The following is a 22,128-nucleotide window of genomic DNA, read 5'->3' as shown; positions in this document are numbered from 1 at the left end:
CAGCTTCACAAGTCTTGCATCCATTGAACTTGTGAGTTTTTGGACAGTTTCTGCTTGAATTTGTTTGCAAGATGTCAGAATAGCATCCCAGAGCTGCTGTTTGGATGTAAACTGCCTCCCACCCTCATAGATCTTTTGCTTGAGGATGCTCCAAAGGTTCTCAATAGGATTGAGGTCAGGGGAGGATGGAGGCAACACCATGACTTTCTCTCCTTTTATCCCCATAGCAGCCATTGATGCAGAGGTATTCTTTGCAGCATGAGATGGTGCATTGTCATGCATAAATATGATTTTATTACGGAAAGCATAGTTCTTCCTTCTGTACCAGGGAAGAAAGTGGTCAGTCATAAACTCCACATACTTTGCAGAGGTCATCTTTACATCTTCGGGGACCCTAAAGGGGCCCTCCAGCTCTGTTCCCATGATTCCGGCCCAAAACATGACTCCACCGCCATCTTGCTGACATCGCAGCCTTGTTGGAACAGGGTGGTCGTCCACTAACCATCCACTACTCCATCCATCTGGACCATCCAGGGTTGCATGGCACTCATCAGTGAACAGGAGTGTTTGAAAATTAGTCTTCATGTATTTTTCTGCCCAATGCAGCCTTTCTGCTTGTGAGCATTGGTTATTGGTGGCAGAATAGAAGGTTTATGCACAGTTGTAAGACTCTGGAGGACTCTACACCTTGATATCCGTGGGACTCCAGAGGCACCAGCAGCTTCAAATATCTGTTTGCTGCTATGTAATGGTATTTTAGCAGCTGCTCTCTTGATCCGATGCATGGATCTGGCAGAAATCTTCCTCAATGTGCCTTTATCTGCACAAACCCGTCTGTGCTCTGAATCAGCCACAAATCTCTTAATAGTGCAATGATCACGCTTAAGTTTTTGTGAAATATCTAATGTTTTCATACCTCGTCCAAGGCATTGAACTATTTCACTCTTTTCAGCAGTAGAGAGATCCTTTTTCTTCTCCATATTGCTTGAAAATGGAGCTCTGCTTAATAATGTGGAACATCCTCCTTTAGTCGTTTTTCCTTAAATTGGGCTCACCGGCCAATCTAATTATCACAGGTGTCCAAGATTGTTTTCAGTGATCAAAAGAGCCCTGACACACAATGCCATCCATGAGTTAAACTGAAAAACAAAATATTTCATCTTTGTAAAACTTAAATAGAATTTGCATAATAATTTGGAACAGGGTGTAGAGATGGTTAGTGTTTGTAGGCATGCTACAGGAGATGGTCAGAGACTGCGGGCATGCTACAGGAGATGGTTAGAGTTTGTAGGCATGCTACAGGAGATGGTCAGAAACTGCGGGCATGCTACTAGAGATGGTTAGTGTTTGTAGGCATGCTACAGGAGATGGTCAGAGACAACGGGCATGCTAATAGAGATGGTTAGTGTTTGTAGGCACGCTACAGGAGATGGTCAGAGACAGCGGGCATGCTATTAGAGATGGTTAGTGTTTGTAGGCATGCTACAGGAGATGGTCAGAGACAATGGGCATGCTACTAGAGATGGTTAGTGTTTGTAGGCACGCTACAGGAGATGGTCAGAGACAGCGGGCATGCTATTAGAGATGGTTAGTGTTTGTAGGCACACTACAGGAGATGGTCAGAGACAGCGGGCATGCTACTAGAGATGGTTAGTGTTTGTAGGCATGCTACAGGAGATGGTTAGTGTTTGTAAGCACGCTACAGGAGATGGTCAGAGACAGCGGGCATGCTACAGGAGATGGTTAGTGTTTGTAGGCACGCTACAGGAGATGGTCAGAAACTGCGGGCATGCTACAGGAGATGGTTAGTGTTTGTAGGCACGCTACAGGAGATAGTCAGAGACAGCAAGCATGCTACAGGAGATGGTTAGTGTTTGTAGGCACGCTACAGGAGATAGTCAGAGACAGCGGGCATGCTACTAGAGATGGTTAGTGTTTGTAGGCACGCTACAGGAGATGGTCAGAGACAGCGGGCATGCTACTAGAGATGCTTAGTGTTTGTAGGCATGCTACAGGAGATGGTTAGTGTTTGTAAGTACGCTACAGGAGATGGTCAGAGACAGCGGGCATGCTACAGGAGATGGTTAGTGTTTGTAGGCATGCTACAGGAGATGGTCAGAAACTGCGGGCATGCTACAGGAGATGGTTAGTGTTTGTAGGCACGCTACAGGAGATAGTCAGAGACAGCGGGCATGCTACTAGAGATGGTTAGTGTTTGTGGGCACGCTACAGGAGATGGTCAGAGACAGCGGGCATGCTACAGGAGATGGTCAGAAACTGCGGGCATGCTATAGGAGATGGTTAGTGTTTGTAGGCACGCTACAGGAGATGGTCAGAGACATACAATACAATCATATTTCTCTCCTGGACAGTAAATCAATCAACAATTTTATATAAAATTTCTGATCTGTTTTAGGTGCATGGTATACTTTTCTAAACATATATTTGTATTAGTATGTATGATGTTTTATCCATTTTATAGTATCTAGGGTAGACTATATAAATATGTATACAAATCTGTAATAATAGATACATGTTAGAATGTTAGTTCATTAACAATATGATCTAATGATTGATATTTCATAATAATAGAAGAACATAAGTTGATTGGCTGTTTGGCTGGCCCCAATCTTTTAATAAATACGTCTCATCCTCTAAGCAGAACACTTCCAGGTACTGCCTGTGGGCAGGGTTTCCTTTGTGTTGGTCGCTCAGATATTCTTGTCCTTATCTGATTGGTTGCGCCATCTTATTGTATATCTTTATTGGTCCTTTTTGACATCAATCACTCCCGTGATCCCTGGTTCACGCCTCCGCTCGTTTCACCATTGGTTCCTGGCGTTATCAAACAAACCTAGCCCCGCCCGCATTCCTGAACTTCCCAGCTGAGTTATCCCCTGGGGCATTAGAGACGCGCTGATTGGCTGAGGCGCACGAAGCCTGGCGCAAAGGGAAAGAGTATTGGTGAAGGAAGTGAAGGGGGCGTGTTTGGTGAGCAGGAGGGGGCGGGTGCTGAACTAGACTGTCAGTCTGATCGTGGACAGTAGAGACGGTGGATATTTGGGCTGTGTGCTCACTATTATTACCCTGACCTCCCACAGGACCTCACAGACGTGTGATCGGGAGAGAACCCACTTACATCGTACTTCTCCCCCTCATCCTCCTGGCAGCACTGCCTTCTCTGTCCACACACATCCTTCAAGACCGGCTCCTTCAGATCTGCAACTTGCTGACTTCCCATTGAGACCCTTTAAACTTTTGTGATCGGCTGCTTACATTGCTTTGGGGGGTCTACTGGATTTTAATGTCAAACTAATTTCACCTCCTACCCAGAAATCCAAAGTTGTTTTTTTTTGCTGCTTTTGAATAACGGAGAGAAAATGGAGATATTGGAAAGCGGAGATTCTGTCATCCAATGGGATCGCAAGCTGAGCGAGCTGTCCGAGGTGGCCGAGAGCGACTCGCTGTACAATACGGTGAGGTGATCAGAATTTGATAAAACCATCATTTATATGTATTACGCCCTACGTCAACTTTGATCAAGTGTAAATCTGACGCGTCTTAGCGCACAGAAAATTTGCTAACCTCCATTGATGCAAAGACCGGCAGAAGCACCGCAGGACATCGATGCTGCGCTTGAGTAATCGCTAATGGGTGGTTTTAGTGGCATGATCTCGCTACCAAATTTTGCAGCACGTACTTGCGATTGGTCAGAAAAATTTGGAGCATCATGCAAACGTTAGCGATTGATCACAGCTACACTTCATTGTTACCTTTGTGTCGCTAAGTGCTATCGATCGATCACGATCTCACTGCCAAAATTCGCCTGCTGTCACCTGCGATTAATCGTGCTGCTAGTAGTTACAGTCGATTGCACAAATCTGGAACATTGTGCGATTATTAGCCATTAATCAATACTACCCTCTGTGTTTTCTTTGATCAATCGTTGGGCGCAATTGATTAGTCGTGGGTGGTTTTAGTAGGGCGATCGCACTACCAAAAAAGCACCCTCATGTATCCCCAGCCTATATGCAAGTCGACTGTTCACATCTAGATCTGCGCTTATTCCATTTTTAATGCAGGAGTGTTTTAATTTTTAGGTTTTTTTTTGAAGTTTGCACACCACATCCATTGGTAGTTGCTTCTAAGAGCCTGCAGCCTGTCTGATTGCATTTCACTTTATATATTATGTAATGAAGTCCTTTTATATACATTTTCTTTCATCTCACCCTGAATATAATGTATAAATCATAATTACAAAATAATAGATCAATATTCATACATAATAATAATATATTATTATTGTCGTACTACTATGTATAGGATCAGTATGAACTCTGCTGTGCTTCGAAGTGATAAGACTGACAGCTGTTCCAGTTCTGGGGTTTCCTTTTGAGCCATTGCATTTGCCTTTGTGCTCTCTGAGTTCCATCTTTCTTTCTTTTCCTTTTTGTTTTGGCAGCTCTGAATTCCGTTGTTACATCTGGAATAACAGTAGCAGGAGGAGCTATAACTGCAACCAACTTTAACAAACCACTGGCATTCCTAGTAAGGGTATGAAAGGAGCCAATCATATTCCAGGACTTCCTAATGTTATTCACCCCGTCTCCTTCTTGAGCTCATCCTTAAAGGGGGCCCCCATTCAGAGTTTACAGATGTTGCTGCTGTAACACCTGGAAGAAAGCCAGCCATTGTTAACAGCTGTGATTAGGAGGGGGAATGGGGAAGCCGTGAAGGATCTGAAATGTCGTACTCTGAAGCGTTGCATTTAAACACCACGTTTTACAGTTGTAAGAATGTGGGTTTTGAAAAGAGGAGACAAAGGGGTCAATTCATTAAGAGTTTATTTATTATAGGTACTTATATAGCGCCGTCAATTTTTTACGCAGCTCAAGGGGCGTATAATCTAAGGTCCCTAACTCACATTCATACATACATATACTAGGGACAATTTAGACAGGATCCAATTAACCTACCAGCATGTCTTTGGAGTGTCGGAGGAAACTGCAGTACCTGGAGGAAACCCAGGCAGGCACAGGGAGAACATGCAAACTCCACACAAGTGGTGCCGTGGTTGGGATTCGAACCAACGACTGGAGTACTGCCAGGTGAGAGTGCTATCCATTTAGTCACTGTGCTGCCTTAGTTAACTAATGGCTGAAAAAAATGCGGTGAAATTACACATTCTGCAACTGTGCAATTCACTGAGAACTTTGTGGTAAATAACTCTTACGGTAAAATGTCTGTATTGAGGTAATTACCCCATATTTTCAAGCGGTAATTTCTTGCATGGTAGCTGGTTGTTAAGGAAGCCGGCCGCGGCATCCTTAACAACGGATGACTCATCAGCTGTCAGAGGGTTTCCTGTTGACAGCTGAATGTAAACAAAACATGCCAGCAATTAAAAATTATGAAAAAAAAAACAGCATGGGGTCCCCCCCATCCTTACCAGGCCCTTTGGGTCTGGTGTAAATTTTAAGGAAAACCCACACCAAAATTAATAAAAAAAACAGCCCTTAGATTTGATGTAGATTTTGGGGGAACCCCACACCAACATTTTTTTTAAAAATGGCATGGGGTCCCCCCCCAAATCCATACCTCCTTCCTGCCCAGGCCAGTTTTCAGCTTTCAGTGGTGTTGCATTTAGAATGACAATTGCGCAGGCATGCAACACTGTACCAAACCTAAATTGTTATAATTTTTTTGAGACAAATATAGCTTTCTTTTGGTGGTATTTAATCACCCCTGGGGTTTTTATTTTTTGCTAAACAAACAAAAACAAAAAATGTTGAGAAAAAAAAATTTTTCTTAGTTTCTGTTATGAAGTTTTGTAAATAAGTGATTTTTCTCCACTGATGGGTATTGGTGAGGCTGCACCACTTCGCGGCACTGATGGGCACAGATAAGCGGCACTTATGGGCACAGATAGCTGGCACTGATGGGTGGTACTGACAGCAGGCACTGATGGGTACTGACAGCCGGCACTGATACTAAGCACTGATGGGGCTACATTGATCATCAGGGCACTGATCAGTGTAGGTGTCCCCTCTGAGAAATGCTGCTTACTGGCTCTCCTCTCCTGACATGCTGTCAGCGTGAGGAGAGGACTGCTGATAATCGACATTTCCTATTTACACTGTGATTGGACACAGCTGATCACATGGTAAAAAGCGTCTCTGATTGACTCTTTACCTTCGGACACAGCGGTCTCAGCTCATGCACGGAGCGTGCCCAAGGGGGCACGTGGGGGATGTGGTTCTGGGAGGATGTCCATGGACGCCCTCCCAGAACTAGCTGACCACGCTATAGTGGTCTTTTGGCTATAGCGTGGTTAAAACCTGAAGGGCCTGGTATGGATTGGGGGGGAAACCACCCCACATTGCATCTGACAAAATACTACATGTGATACCGCCAGCAAAACCCTGGTAATAAATATTGCATCTTTATTTACTTTTTGTTCCGTTTGCGAATTGGACTTAACAGCTTACCGCATGTTTTTTGCGCTATTTATTGTCACTTTTTCATTCTGCGTTAAATATGCAGAATCATTTGGGGTTTTTTGGGGTTTTTTTGGTGAATTGGACATTTGTTGACTGCATGCGATAATTTATCCAAATGAGTCATGTGAGCATGTTATCTCACAATCTTTAGTGAATTGACCCCAAAGTAGTCCGTAAGCAATGACAGTTCAAACTCATCTGGTTCCTGTAATGCTGGTTGGTTCCAGTGAATGGACTCATCATGGGTATATGTAATTTTGTATTTTGACACTGACCGCGTTTGTAGAAACCAAACTTTGTCTGGCCGAGTCCTCTCTCCTGTTACGAAGTCACAGAGCAGGACCTTTTTAGGAAGTTCCTTATTTTAAAAATGCAAATTTCATAGTTGGGCTGTGTAAACCCCAAAGGCCGATTTACGTCTGTGCACATAAGCTATGCCCATTACCTGCATTGCAGTGCCATTCGTTTTGAATTGCACCTCATTGCATGACAACCCAACATAGTGCGGTGCATTGCGGCACACCTTTTGGGAGATATATATATATATATATATATATATATATATATTTATATATAACTGGAGCACTCAGAATCTGGTGCAGCTGTGCATGGTAGCCAATCAGCTTCTAACTTCAGTTTGTTCAATTAGGCTTTGGCAGTAAGGCTAGGTTCACATCTGTGCGGGTGGTGCTGCTGTGGATCTGCACGAAAATCCATGCATCCGCACAGAGAAATGTGGACCCGCGGGCACCATTAGTTCTAATATCACAGCTGGGTGCCCACACTGAAGATGTCGGCGCCAGGGAGAGAAGACAGCCAGTGAAACCAGCCGTGGTGAGGACACCGCTGGACCGAGGGACAGGTAAGTGTCTGTAATTTTAAATGTCAGAAGCTACAGTTTTTGTAGATCCTGACTTTTATTTTTTTTATTCAGCTGGAATTCCGCTTTAAGCTTTAAAGTGTTACTAAACCCACAACAGTAAAATCAGTCTGTATATGCAGTAAAGCAGGCTTGTTATACTCACTGGGGAACCTAAAGGGGGGTTAATCCTCCACAGAGTGTAAAAAGGCTGTTTAATCCTGTCTTCTCTGATCCTCTCCTTCTTCAACTGTCCCCAAACCATCTGCTGATATTACAGAGCTCTAGGAGTCACTCTGCACATGCTCAGTTTAGTGTGTATTGCTATTTTCTTTTTTTTTGGGAGGGTGTATGTGATCAGCAGAGGGCCAGTCGGCACTGTCCAGATAGAGGATCGGGTCCTGCAGCATGATAGGACAGTCAGAGGAGAATGAAAACTCCTCCCACAAGCTTTAACCAGTGCACTGCTGAATACTGATAGAAGTCACAAGACTGCTCTAACTGCTGATGAGAAAAGGTATTTAGCAGTTTATATTTACTAAAATAATTGCATCTCCATATTCTGTGTACTATGGGAGACCAGATATAGTGGATGCAGGGTCCTGGGTTTAGTAACACTTTAAGAATAAAACCTGAAATCTGAAAGGTCAGGGGAGGCCGGTTAACATGTGAGTGTTGATTTTGTGTTTAAAGCCCCATTTCCATGCATTAAACAGATGTGTAAACAGAGCTGCTGGAAGATGTGTGTTTGCCCAACAGGATCTGCTGAAATGTTCAATCCATTGCCAGTGAGAGGAAACACTGACCTTTCCAACAAATCCCCATTGTTTGAAGAGGACATTTGTGTATTCTTTTTCTTGGGTGGTTGTTATGCACCAGTCCTGTTTGTATACCTCTGAACCATTGTCTCCAGTATCACCACCATGGATCACTGATACAATGAAGAGAGCACATCCCTCTCTGTATGGACATTCTTGGAGAATGGATGGCCAGGGACACAATTCAAAATCTTAATTGGATTTTTCAGGTGTGTGTCAAAGTAAAAACTTTTTTTTTTTAGTTTTGGATCGAATAAGGAATGGTTAGAACCTCTCTCTGTTTTTTACTGCTATTTGGGGGCTCCGAGTAGAAGATATCCCCTCGTTTTCTGTCCCGTAACGACGGTTTTATCAGACAGGAAGTAAGGCAAAATCTGCAACAGGGAGATGGATAGGATTAAACATCTAAATGAGTAACGATCCACCTTTAGATGTGGGGGGGCTGTGATTTCAAGGGGGCTATAGTGTGAAGAGGGGGCTGTGATGTGAGTCAAGGGTCCCTGTGATTGCATAGTAGATGTAGATGTGAGGGGGGCTCTGTGATTTCAAGGGGCTATAGAGTGAAGAGGAGGCTGTGATGTGAGTCGGGGGTCCCTGTGATTGCATTGTAGATGTAGATGTGAGGTGGGGGGGGTATGTGATTTCAAGGGGCTATAGTGTGAAGAGGAGGCTGTGATGTGAGTCGGGGGTCCCTGTGATTGCATTGTAGATGTGAGGGGTCTGTGATTTCAAGGAGCTATAGTGTGAAGAGGGGGCTGTGATGTGAGTCGGGGGTCCCTGTGATTGCATAATAGATGTAGATGTGAGGTGGGGGGGTATGTGATTTCAAGGGGCTATAGTGTGAAGAGGAGGCTGTGATGTGAGTCTGGGGTCCCTGTGATTGCATAGTAGATGTGAGGGGGGGGTGTCTGTGATTTCAAGGGGGCTACAGTGTGAAGAGGGGGCTGTGATGTGAGAAGGCAGAGGGGGGAGTTGTGAAGGGGACTGTGAACTGTGTAGTGGGGTCTGAGGACACTGATGTGAAGTGTGGACTGAGGATACTGATGTAAAAGGGGGGTGGGGGCTGATGCGAAGGGTGGGTCTTTCATGTGAAAGGGGGTTATGATGTGTAGGAGAGAACTGAAGACACTGATGTAAAGGGTGACGTGATGTGAAGGTTCTGAGTCATAGAGCAGAACTGCAATTTGGACCTCTACAGGAAGAAAATGTTACTGACTGGACCTACGTGCATTTTAATTCAATACCCCTGGTGTAGGCCATTTATGTACACCCCCCGAAGCCTGGCCAAAAAACTCCCAGAGATAGCACCATCCCATCATTTGACCATGAGTCAAATAAACATTCTTAAAGTGGTTCTAAACCCAAACCATTTTTTACCGTAATGCATTCCCTGCATTAAGGGGAAAAAACCCCACTACCTTAAAGCGGAGCTCCACCCAAAAGGGGAAGTTCCGCTTTAAGCCTTTGTCCCCTGCTCCCCATTAAGGATTGGCACCTTTGGGGAGAAGGGGGGCAGGCACCCGAATTTGACAGATTCCTTGCTCCTACTTCCACTGCGAACGCCTAGGCGATCAGAAATGGAAGTTGTCCTCCCCCCTCCCTCCCCGTAGTGTTCTGGAACACATGACAGGTCCCAGAAGACTACGGGGCCATTCACAAAGCGCAGCGCTTCTATCGCATGCTCAGTGGGCACCCGGCTGTGAAGCCGCAAGCTGTCACAGCCAGCTGCCCACAGTGAAGATGCCGGCAATCAGTGAGAGAAGTCGGCCAGTAAACTAGCGGTGGTGAGGACACTGCTGGACTGAGGGACAGGTAAGTGACTGTATTTTAAAAGTCAGCAGCTACAGTTTTTGTAGCTGGTGACTTTTATTTATTTTTTTTTTAGGTGGAATTCCACTTTACGCTTCCAGGACAACCTCACATCTTTTATGATGTTTATGATGTTTCTTTAAGCCAGACATACATGGATCAAAAATCGTCCAGTTCAGCAGGGACCGGGTGCATTTTGATAAATGTATGGGATAACTGGTTGCACACAAGTCGATCTATTGTTTGTCTTGTATACCAGAGTGTCAGTTTGTAGTCACGGCTATAGCCGGCAGCACTGATCATTGTATTCTGCCGGCAGGAAGGGTGCCTGCCTGCAGAACACAATAGCGCCATGGGATTCCCCCATCAGCACGTGTATTCATGGGGAAAATCAACACGCTGATTGAATGAAAAAAATGTATGGCCTGCCTTACACCTTTTATATCTGTAACAGCCTGCAATCAATGCTCTCTTTGGAGAACATTCTAGGTGTAAACACTGATTATGGTCCAATGTATTATATGTGCAGCTATCTCCATCATCCTCCATGCATGGGTACTGTAAACAATCAGATGCCGTGAACCTTTCCCTTTTTATCCGAAAATAAATTATATGGGTGATTAGCAGTAAAACCTGTAATTAAACATCAAGAAGTGGGTTAAATATGTCTTGTACATGTGTGTTACAACATACCTTGTATTTCTCTGTAATTGTATGTTGTAGGTTTGCTTGCTTGTTTAGTCTGATCAGCTGATTATGTGAACTTTCTACAATCAGAAGTGTGTTGTACTTTGTTCTCTGTCCTCAAAGTGAAACTGCTTTAATACAACAATTCTCTTCAAGTCTGTATTCTTAGCACTCCTCCAAATCATTTGTTTTCTTTTTTCTGACTTCCTGTTTAGAGGATGTCTACGTTTATTAGTTCCTTGTCCATAACCCCCCCCCCCCCCCACTGTACATAGCCACCCTCCCTTGCTCGTTCCCGATGTGGACTTGAACAGAAGTTGGGGGGGGAGGGGAAAGGTTCAGGAGGAGGATATTACAAGGAGGCAGAAAAACACAGTATACATCTATTTAATGAAAAATAGATTACAGGACCATTATGTTGTGGATTTGTATGGATTATTTTTGGAGAAAAATTAAATATTAAATTGTTTAGTGTCAACTGACTTTTAATGACTTTAATTTATTCAGTGATATGAATAGTTTCTGGGGACCTGGCTGGCTGCATTCTCTTGAAAATGGCTGCTGGTCAGTATAATAGATGTATGTTAATGAATTTTCACCACAATCACTTTGCTAAGGGAAAATTCCCTTGTTGAAAAGTAAACAGCCTGTTGGCCTTTAGTAAAGCGGCCTCAGTGTGTTCCCTGCAGGGAGCTGTCATTTCTGATTTCTAGGTTGCAGTGCACTCATGGAATCACCAGAGAACACAAACTGCTATAAGCTGGCAGCCCCACTGAGTTAAGCTAGAGTGCCGAGATCGTGTTTTTAGACCAGGACTAAACACCAAAAAATGTAGGGATTCCTCTAGATGTTCATTCTGTTTTCCTTAACTGTCTAGCTAGCTGGAAAGCCGAATGAGGAGATTTAGCTATATGTGTGCAAAGGCTGTCTGCTTATAACAGCATGTGATATGCTTTTACAACCATTATGAGTTCAGGATAAAACCGAAATCAGCATTAATGGCACTTAAAGCTGGATGTACACAGGCCGAAGTTCAGCATAATCATTAGAGCATTAGATTGGTTTTTGTCGAACAGGACTGCTGGAAAGCCATGTTTGATAAGTGGCTCGCAGCTGTCTCCGCTGGCAGAAAACCGTGTCGTGCAGGATTCCTGCATCCACATTACTTGTGTGGATGCAGTAATTTGTCAGGCTGAACAAAAAAAAAAACTGACAGTGCTTACCTAGCTTTAGTCTAAAGTAGTGGTCTCCAAACTGTGGCTCGGGGGCCAGATGTGGCCCTTTTCTTGCCTTTATCTGGCCCTTGGAGTACTTTTCCTCTTACTAATACAAGACATTACTGTTCCCACTGACACCAACAATGTGGCACTATTCCTCCCACTGACACCAGCGATGGGGCATAATTCCTCCCACTGACACCAGCGATGGGGCACTATTCCTCCCACTGACACCAGCGATGGGGCACAATTCCTCCCACTGACACCAGCGATGGGGCACTATTCCTCCCACTGACACCAGCGATGGGGCACTATTCCTCCCACTGACACCAGCGATGGGGCACTATTCCTCCCACTGACACCAGCGATGGGGCACTATTCCTCCCACTGACACCAGCGATGGGGCACTATTCCTCCCACTGACACCAGCGATGGGGCACTATTCCTCCCACTGACACCAGCGATGGGGCACTATTCCTCCCACTGACACCAGCGATGGGGCAATATGTGTAACTTTTATGCAACTTTGAAGGGTTTACATTGAAATCTATGGCCCTCAAGTCGGATCAAAGTCCAACCAGAGTAGTGCAGGAACTACTTTCAAGTCTCTGTGACTTGAAGTTGCGCATTTATGAATGGTATTCATTGGGAAATATGGGGGTGCAACTTTGGACCCCATGACCCGAAGTTGTATAACAAGTCGCACAAGTGTGAATGGGGTCTAATACTACTTTAACCCTAATCTGTTACCGTTGCAGCAAGATCACAGTGTTGCTGAGGTGACTGAAACAAAGTAGGTCTATTGATCTTATTAACGCCGTTCTTGCGGCGTATCCGAGTGCTCTATTCTTGGGGAGAATTCCTTTGTAAGATGGTGACCGCACACAATTATATGCACTTTCAGCGGGTCGTGAGTTACTATTTCCTGGAGGTCTTAAACAGTCTCTGAGAACAAAGGCCTGTAATCTTTTGCCACTGGCTGGTTAGCGGCTGCACGCTCCCACCAATAATAGTCTCAGATCTGTGTCACCACATCTGGATGTACATAAGGTCCTGCTTAACCTGGCAAAGCCTTTGAAATTGGAGCTGATCCGGCTTCTGTCTGCAATAGACTGTCAGCTGTGTGTATGGTGCCTGGCTGTGCAGTGTAACATGTATCAAAGCTGCATGCTTCAAATATCTTTTATAAGACAGAAACCTGCAACACCCCATAGTAGCCAATTATTTTTCTCTTTCTTTGATATATATAAGGACATTTAAAAAAATAACTAGTTGAATCCAAGCATCCCTGGTATTCATTATTAATTTACAGGGTCACCTCCAGGTACATGCAGATGACAATGTTTGTTTAATATCGGACTTTACACGCATTAGCTGATCATGGACTTTTACACCGTTTTTTGTGTTTATACACTTTGATGTGTTATATATAGTGATTTGTTTGTTCTTGGGTTCATTTGTTCACTCATCATTCATTTTTGACATTCATGTCATCCATATTTATTTGTTTTTGAATATTCACAGTCGCAGATCATAATTTGTTCTTGTGGACCCATGTGCTGATTTTCACCTTGCGGGTATATGTATATATATATATATATATATATATATGTGTGTATTTATTTGTTTTAGTTCACTTATAGTACAACCATAGCACATCACCTTTAGTTGAGGACGTGTTCTCTGTTTTTTATGTTGTTTTATATATGACAGTGCACCTGCGTTGTTTGTGCTGCTTATGCTGTGGTTTCACATTTGTTATTGATTTTGATTTTGTGGGTATCCACCTTTTTTTTTTTCTCAATAATTTAGTTACATTCCATTTGATTAGTGCAACACCCCCCCCCCCCCACTCCATGTACTCTCACTATTTGGTTATATAGGTGGGTGCTAGCCGCTTTTTCTGTTATTTATTTATTTCAGGTACTTATATAGCGCAGTCAATTTACGCACTGCTTTACATATATTTTGTACATTCCCATCAGTCCCTAACCCTCAAGGGGCATACAATCTAAGGTGCCTAACTCACATTCATACATACACATACTAGGGCCAATTTTGACAGGATTCAATTATGTCTTTGGAGTGTGGGAGGAAACTGGAGTACCTGGAGGAAACCCATGCAGGCACAAGGAGAACATGCAAACTCTAGGCAGGTAGTGCTGTGGTTGGGATTCAAACCTATGACACTAGTACTGCCAGGCGGACGTGCTAACCATTTAGCCACTGTACTGCCCATTTGAGGGTTTCAGTTTAGTGTGGATAGAGTTCTAGTGCTCGAAAGAGCAGGGCCCTCGAACCCCTCGTGTATCACATTGTATTGGTATTGTTCTGTCACATGTTCTGTCCCCCTTTGTAATGTACAGCGCTGAGCGAACTATTGGCGCTTTATAAATACTGTATAATAATAATAATAGTGGCAGTGCGGGAGGTTCTTTCCCATTTTAATGTTTGTCTAGACATGTGCTGAATGTACAGTGACAGGTGAGCAATCTACCCATTGGGTGAATGAGGGCAGATGCGATTTATAAATATAGTGAATCTTTTGATGCTGTACATAACTGCCTGTAAATATCACAGCACCCCTCTACAGTACTCCTTTCAAAAGTCCTCAGCCTTGATGCAAGCACTCTGCAGAGTGCATTTACATGCATATTGCCATTGGTAATGTCCCTCCATGACTGGAAGAAATTAAATCCAAAGAATATAACGGGCAGGAAAGTTCAGTCAGGTGAAAAGCGCTAAATGATGCTGGATGTCCACCAGCCAGGGACTGGGGCAGGCTCTATATCACTTGCTGCAGCTTTGAATGCACACTGTGAGATGCTCACAGTGTGCGGTGAATTCCAAGAATGCAATTTCAGTACAGGAGAGGAGTCTGTACAACTGTACAAGACTGAAGGGAAGGTTGGAGTTCAACTTTTAAAAAAGCAATACAGCAGCCATTCCATCAAAGGATTGATAAATGTTTAGCTATGGGCTTAAATATATTTTAATATAAACTGCTTTCTCAGACAGTAAAATCTGAAACTGTTTCCAACCCTTTCTTTAAAGGCAGCTTTCTCGCAGCGAAACCGCAAACAGTGGTGTAGTTGTAGTGGAGTCTGCCTGGTTGGTGCCAGGCAGATTCAGAAACATATAATAACACTGCTAAATACATATCTCAATGCGGACTAAATCCACAAAGTCATTGCAGCCGGGGGTTGGGGGGGCGTTAGACAAAGGAGCTCTCAGACCGGCCGTGGCGGAGTTTAACTCTGCATAATATGTACACCATACTTATTTATTTATTTCAGGTACTTATATAGCGCCATCAATTTACACAGCGCTTTACATATATATATTGTACATTCACATCAATCCCTAACCCTCAAGGGGTGAATACCCATGCGATCCGATTCTAGTGCGGACCCAAAAAAGGGTCCTGCACCTGTTTGGTGCGGTGCGATTAGAGCCATACAAAGTGCTTGGTTCCAATCGCACCGCACACAAAGTGCATGTGATTTTCACAGGAATGCGGTGCGGTTCCTGTGTGAATAACATGCGATATACTGCACCGCACATATGTGAACCCAGGCTTGTAGAATTCCACAGTCATGTTCTTTGTATTGAGGCTGGTGATAGGGTACGATGGGCCTGAGCAGACGTTTCGATTTGATGTACCTGTCTTTTTCATGTGAAAGGAGGAGTTCATTTGTATGGTTTCCTGGGAGGAAAAGCGTTTGAACACTGGTTGCTGAAATTCCCCACCATGCTGGAAGATCTTAGCAGTCTTCACAGAAAATGGTCAGAAGTTCTAGATTCTTTCTGATTATGGTATCTTCTGGTCTTTAACATGCCTGTCCTAGATGCTCCTATTCTCACCTCTATGCCAAATTGGATAATAAGATTGGCCAGTGTATGGTCAGCAGCTGAAATCCTTTTTATAGTGGACCTTCTATGAAAACTTTACTGACATTCCCCCCAAGTATCAATAGCTTGAAGATGCCAATCAAAAATAGAGCTTTAAAAAAAATGACATTTTGCCAGGCTTACAATGTTTCCAGGAGGGGCAGATAATGTCACTTGCTTCACCAGTGCATCCCGGAACATCTGACCTCTCAACAACGTGTGTGTTGGAGCACATATGAGCTTGGGGAAGGGGGCATAGGTTGTCACTTCTGACTTCCTTTTGAAAGTGCTATTTGCCTGGGTGCCTCTAATTTCAGTACTGATTCACTGATCTGGAACAAGCATGCAGCTAGTGAAGTCTGAGGGAAGCCAGAACTGAGTTGTATACTTAGGCTGGATATAGATAGATCGACGTTCAGCTGGTTCATCAGGGAGCGGAATCATTTTGATGCATGCGTGGTCACTCCCGATAGCCAGAAGTCGATCTAACGATCCATCTATGCCCAGCTGAAGCCTTCGGATCAACATATGCTTGAAAATGGCATTTTCAAGAAATTTGTTAAATTTGTTCAATCGGTCTAAAAACCTGTTGGTCCTGCCAGAAGTCTTGCCAGCTGAGAACTTAATGTGCTTTCTGCATGTGCCGACTGTTACGTTGTTCCTATCTATCTTGGAGAACTACAAACACTTCCCCATGTTATGCAGAGAGAGAGAAGCTCTGTAGTCCTAACATACTTCCTCTCCATTGTGACAACTCTGCTCCTTCATAGATACAGTACAATAAGTTAGCGTTGTCACACTGGGACAGAAAACCTGGCAGGTTTACCAGGTGATAATAAGGGAAAAGTACACCATTTCTAGGGTCTGGCAATGCTTTAAAGCAGCGGTCTCCAAACTGAGGCCCTATGCTTGCTTTTATCCGGACCTTGAGGCATTCATTATTCCTTATACTAACACGAACAATGGGGCATAATTCCTTCCACTGACAACAAAAATGGGGTACTATTCCCTTCAATTACACCAACAATGGGGCACTATTCCTCCCACTGACAGCAGCGATGGGGCATAATTCCTCCCATTGACACCAGCAATGGGGCACTATTCTTCCCACTGACACCAGCGATGGGACATAATTCCTCCCACTGACACCAACAATGGGGCACAATTCCTCCCACTGACACCAACGATGGGGCACAATTCCTCCCACTGACACCAACGATGGGGCACAATTCCTCCCACTGACACCAACGATGGGGCACAATTCCTCCCACTGACACCAACGATGGGGCACAATTCCTCCCACTGACACCAACGATGGGGCACAATTCCTCCCACTGACACCAACGATGGGGCACAATTCCTCCCACTGACACCAACGATGGGGCACAATTCCTCCCACTGACACCAACGATGGGGCACAATTCCTCCCACTGACACCAACGATGGGGCACAATTCCTCCCACTGACACCAACGATGGGGCACAATTCCTCCCACTGACACCAACGATGGGGCACAATTCCTCCCACTGACACCAACGATGGGGCACAATTCCTCCCACTGACACCAACGATGGGGCACAATTCCTCCCACTGACACCAACGATGGGGCACAATTCCTCCCACTGACACCAACGATGGGGCACAATTCCTCCCACTGACACCAACGATGGGGCACAATTCCTCCCACTGACACCAACGATGGGGCACAATTCCTCCCACTGACACCAACGATGGGGCACAATTCCTCCCACTGACACCAGCGAACCAGCGATGGGGCACAATTCCTCCCACTGACACCAGCGAACCAGCGATGGGGCATAATTCCTCCCACTGACACCAACGATGGGGCACAATTCCTCCCACTGACACCAACAATGGGGCACTATTCCTCCCACTGACACCAACAATGGGGCATAATTCCTCCCACTGACATCAACAATGGGGCACTATTCCTCCCACTGACACCAACGATGGGGCACTATTCCTCCCACTGACACCAACAATGGGGCATAATTCCTTCCACTGACACCAACAATGGGGCACTATTCCTCCCACTGACACCAGCGATGGGGCACAATTCCTCCCACTGACACCAACAATGGGGCACTATTATTATTATACAGGGTTTATATAGCGCCAACAGTTTGCTCAGCGCTTTACAATAAAACGGGAGACAACACAGCAACAATACAGTTCAATACAAGAGGGTTAGGAGGACCCTGCTCCTTGGAGCTTACTATTCCTCCCACTGACACCAACAATGGGGCACTATTCCTCCCACTGACACCAGCGATGGGGCATAATTCCTCCCACTGACACCAACTATTTCTTCACCAGTATCAGAGATGTGGCATTGTTTAGTCCCACTAGACACACTCCAGCCCCCTAAAGTCTGAAGGACTGTAAACCGGGCCTTTCATTAGAAAGTTTGGAGACCCCTGCTTTAAAGCATAAATACACCTTTTAGAAAAGAATAATAAATGCACATTTTTTTGTAGATAAAAAAATGTGCATTTATTATTTTTGTCTGCAGGAGCCTGTAAAGCATTGCATCAGTGATTAGTAGATCACTGATGCCATGCAGGTCTCCTGCAGACCTGTCAGAGTATCTGTGTGCCATATGGGATGTACAAGCAAGCAGATATTTTGACAGGAAGAATGAATGAATTGTGAATTGAGAAACGCTGTGGTAGATCATTGAGGACTGCAAGATGAGAGCCGCTAAGGCTACTGGGACTTATGGTCTCTCATTCACTGATGACTGCGGCCATGTGGACGGAGCTCCGCATGGCCACGCTTTAAAAAATTTGACAGCTAGTGAGAGGGTAGAAGATCCTCTGCTAGCTTTCAAAGCCAGGATCAGGGGGAGTAGGGGCCGGTCTGAATGTAACATGTTACATGTTACACCCTGAATATGGATGTAACATGTTACGAAAGGTGAACTTATCCTTTTAAGGGGCATAATTTATAAAGCAGTAAATTTGATACATTGTCTACAGGTGAATCTTTCAAGTACATTTGCTATAAATGTCAGTGAGTGATCCAGCTCCAGTGATTTGTTAGGTGATCATCGTATTTGCTGGTTTATAAATATTCTTCTAAGTGTTTATTATCAGCCTCCTGCTTGTCTGGCTCTGTTGCCCGCTGTTCGGGATCACATCTCTCACACCTCTACCACTGAGCTATATCAGGGGGCTCTTTATTAGCTGAGGATCTGTTTAGCCTTTTATACCTCAGTACATATGTGGCCTCTAAAGCCTTCCGAAATATTGGTGAAAACTCAGATCCACTTAAAAAACTTTCCATCATTACAGCAGACATTATAGAAACGGTTCTACAAATTCCTTTTGTCCGACATTCACCTTAAATGACTTTCCAGCCTCGTACCAGTAGGAGTTTTGGATCACATGAGCCTGGGATAATTCCACTCTTTGTATGTGTGTTGCTTTTCTGCTCCGTCTCATCCAGTGAAGAGGTTTGGAGGTTCCCCTCCAGCTAAGATTGTTATATTAGTTGATGTCACGTTTAGTGCCTTGCAGAGCACTAGCTTTGTCCTTACATGCCCATCACACCTGGTCAGTTTCAGGAGCTGGAACAAAGACCAGGTTGTTTCATGGTAGTGGCTTAGTGGGTAGCACTTCTGCCTTGTAGCACAAGGCTCTTTGGTTCAAATGCCAACCAGGATACTATCTGCATGGAGTTTGCATGTTCTCCATGTGCTTGTGTGGGTTTCTTCTGTGTATTCCATCTTCCTCCCATACTCCAAAGACATATTGGTCCCTGGCCCTTGTATGTGTAGGAATGCATTTGACATAGGGGCCCTGGATTGTAAGCTCCTTGAGGGCAGGGACTGATGTTTATGCAAAAACACATACAAGAGGGTGCAGACTCCTCGTGCATTACTTTCATACATTTAGTCAAATGTCAAGAGACAAATACATACTCACAAACGCATGAGTGCAACATTCATATGTGAAAATGCAGCCTTGAAGGTCCATCTCGGAACCGTCTGGTATGTAGAGTTGACGCGTTTCAGGAGTCAAGCTCTCTTCCTCAGTGCTGAACCTAACAAGTGTCCTGTTTGCCCTTAAATGTCCAGGGGACACCATAGCCCTCCCTCCTCGGGCAATGGTTGGAGGGTGGGAACTGGACAGATACGCCCCTATGCATCTAGGATATAGGAAAAACATGGCATGCATAAAACCGAAAGATAAAAATCAAAAACAAACAAGTGAATTATGTGACCATATATAAAAATACATAGAAAATCATTGTCTGTACCCAACTGATATCCGAATCTATGCACATTTCAAAAGACGCTGTATATTAGACATTCTAAACGGAGTGATGGTTATGCATGGTATGTATAGATCTGCATAAATTGTCACTGCTATATAAATGCCTGAAATAAATGCTCTAAAGCCTGCCATACATGGGCCAAAATTTGGCTGGTTTAGTAGGGACCTGCCGAATTTCGATCCACATATGGGCTTCGTGGTTGCAGAAAGGCTGTTAGATTTTTCCAGAACAATCAGTGCCGCCCACTATAGCTGGCAACACTGATCATTGTATTCTGCTGGTGGGGTGGGGAAGGCTCCCTGCTGGCAGAATACAATAGCTCATCGGAGTGACTCCCCCATCCACATCAAATGTAGGGATGGGGAGATCAGTACTTCTTTTTTTTTTTTTTTTTTTTTTTTTTTCTTTTTTTCTTTTTTCGATCCGCTGGTTGAACAAAAGAAAATGAATCATGTATTGCCTACCTAACTGAAAGTGGCCTGCCACCTTTTAGTGGAAGAAGTAGCCATCCCAATAATGCAGCTCAGTTCAGTAGCACCATTACAACACGGTGTTATTACTTATAACAGCTTTTCTCAACCTTTTTATCCTGGAGGAGCCCTCAAAAAAACTTTGGTGTCTCAGAGAACCCCTAACTACATTTCAGCGTAATAGAGCATGATCAGTAACCTGTTTTAACAGTTTTTTAAAAAAAAAAAAAAAAAATTAAGAAACACCTAGAATATTTGATTTCCGAGGAAGGTTACTACATAGTTTGTGGTAAGGTTGAATGAAGACACAATCCATCTAGTTCAGGGGTGGGCAACTGTGGCCCTCCAGCTGTTGGGGAACTACAAGTCCCATCATGACTCTGCCTTTGGGAGTCATGCTTGTAACTGTCAGTTTTGCAATGCCTCATGGGACTTGTAGTTCTACAACAGCTGAAGGGCCACAGTTGCCCACCCCTGATAGTTCAGCCCATGTGTGTGCATGTCACTGCGAATTCACATACATAGTTTTTTGAAGTTACCTATGCTGTTAGCAGATATCACTAGCTGGGGAAAGGAGTTCCAAATCTTTATGGCTCTAACAGTAAAGAACTAATTACACCAGGGGTATTCAACCCACCCACAGTGGCTATGAATGCAGCCCAACACAAAGTCATAAACTTACTTAAAGTGACACTAAAGATTATTTTTGTTTCTAAAATAACAAACATGTCTATACTTACCTGCTCTGCGCAATGATTTTGCACAGAGCAGCACTGATCCTCTTCTTTTCGGGTCTCCTTCGGCTCTCCTGGCTCCTCCTCCTCCTCGAGCAGTGCCTCCAGGGAAAGCCGCTGGCCCTGGGGGCACCTCTGCATGCTCGTCCCCGAGCTGCTGCTCTATGCATCCATAAGACAAATAGAGCCGCGGCTCGGCCCCACCCCCTCTCTCTCCTCATTGGCTCACTGGCTGTGATAGAAGTGGATACTACCAAAAAAAGGTACTTGTTCCTGTAGAATAATTAAAAAAAAAAAAAAAAAAAACCGCTGGGATTTTGTCACAGACTGAGAGGGAGGAAGATTATGTGGGGAACTGCATGTTGAAATGCGTTTTTATTACAAAATACATGGAAATTATTTTTAAAAATACATTTCAAATATACGGTATGTCTTTAAAAATACAAATCTACATTTTTGGAATGCAGTTACAAATATATATAAACATGTATGTTGAAATGACTTTTTTTGTATGTTAAAAAAAATCTGAAGAATATATTTAAAAACATATATTTTTAAAAATATATATGGCAATATATTTGGTAAGAATATTTTAAAAATATATCTCAAATATTTTTTCCTTCCATATGGGATACAGAGGACTTTACTTTTCACAGGGACATTTCAGGCAGTCCCTTGTAAGCCTTCTTTAGCCTTAAATCATAATTCAAGTTAAAATCCCTTTAAGTGTTAATTCTAAAGTGATAAGTCTTTTTTTCCAGCAATTCCTTTCACAGATAACTGTGACCTAGCACTGCCAGAATTCTTCCATCTGACTCGGGTGGGCTGGACATTCTTTGCTTTT

At 44.0% G+C, this 22,128-nt stretch overlaps 1 protein-coding gene across 2 annotated transcripts in view; it reads left to right on the top strand.

Moving 5' to 3' along the window:
• Window positions 1–3,019: 3,019 nt before the first annotated feature.
• The window catches only part of CREB3L2 (cAMP responsive element binding protein 3 like 2), a 97,395-nt gene continuing 78,286 nt past the window's right edge, over window positions 3,020–22,128 (top strand). The window contains exon 1 of one of the 2 annotated variants that reach the window (XM_089680695.1): window positions 3,020–3,476. In XM_089680695.1, coding sequence (XP_089536821.1) covers window positions 3,381–3,476 — 96 coding nt within the window. In that variant the 5' untranslated portion in view covers window positions 3,020–3,380. Of the gene's footprint in view, window positions 3,477–4,983; window positions 5,109–22,128 lie in introns of those variants that run through there. The other variant, XM_089680696.1, reaches the window with a different exon arrangement.

The sequence above is a fragment of the Staurois parvus genome, unplaced genomic scaffold (genome assembly GCF_062004578.1).
Source record: "Staurois parvus isolate SC_StPar_1 unplaced genomic scaffold, SC_StPar_1.0 ptg000249l, whole genome shotgun sequence".
Classification (NCBI taxonomy): domain Eukaryota; kingdom Metazoa; phylum Chordata; class Amphibia; order Anura; family Ranidae; genus Staurois; species Staurois parvus.
Note: the sequence above shows the minus strand (reverse complement) of the source record. Positions and strands in the feature narration are given on the sequence as shown.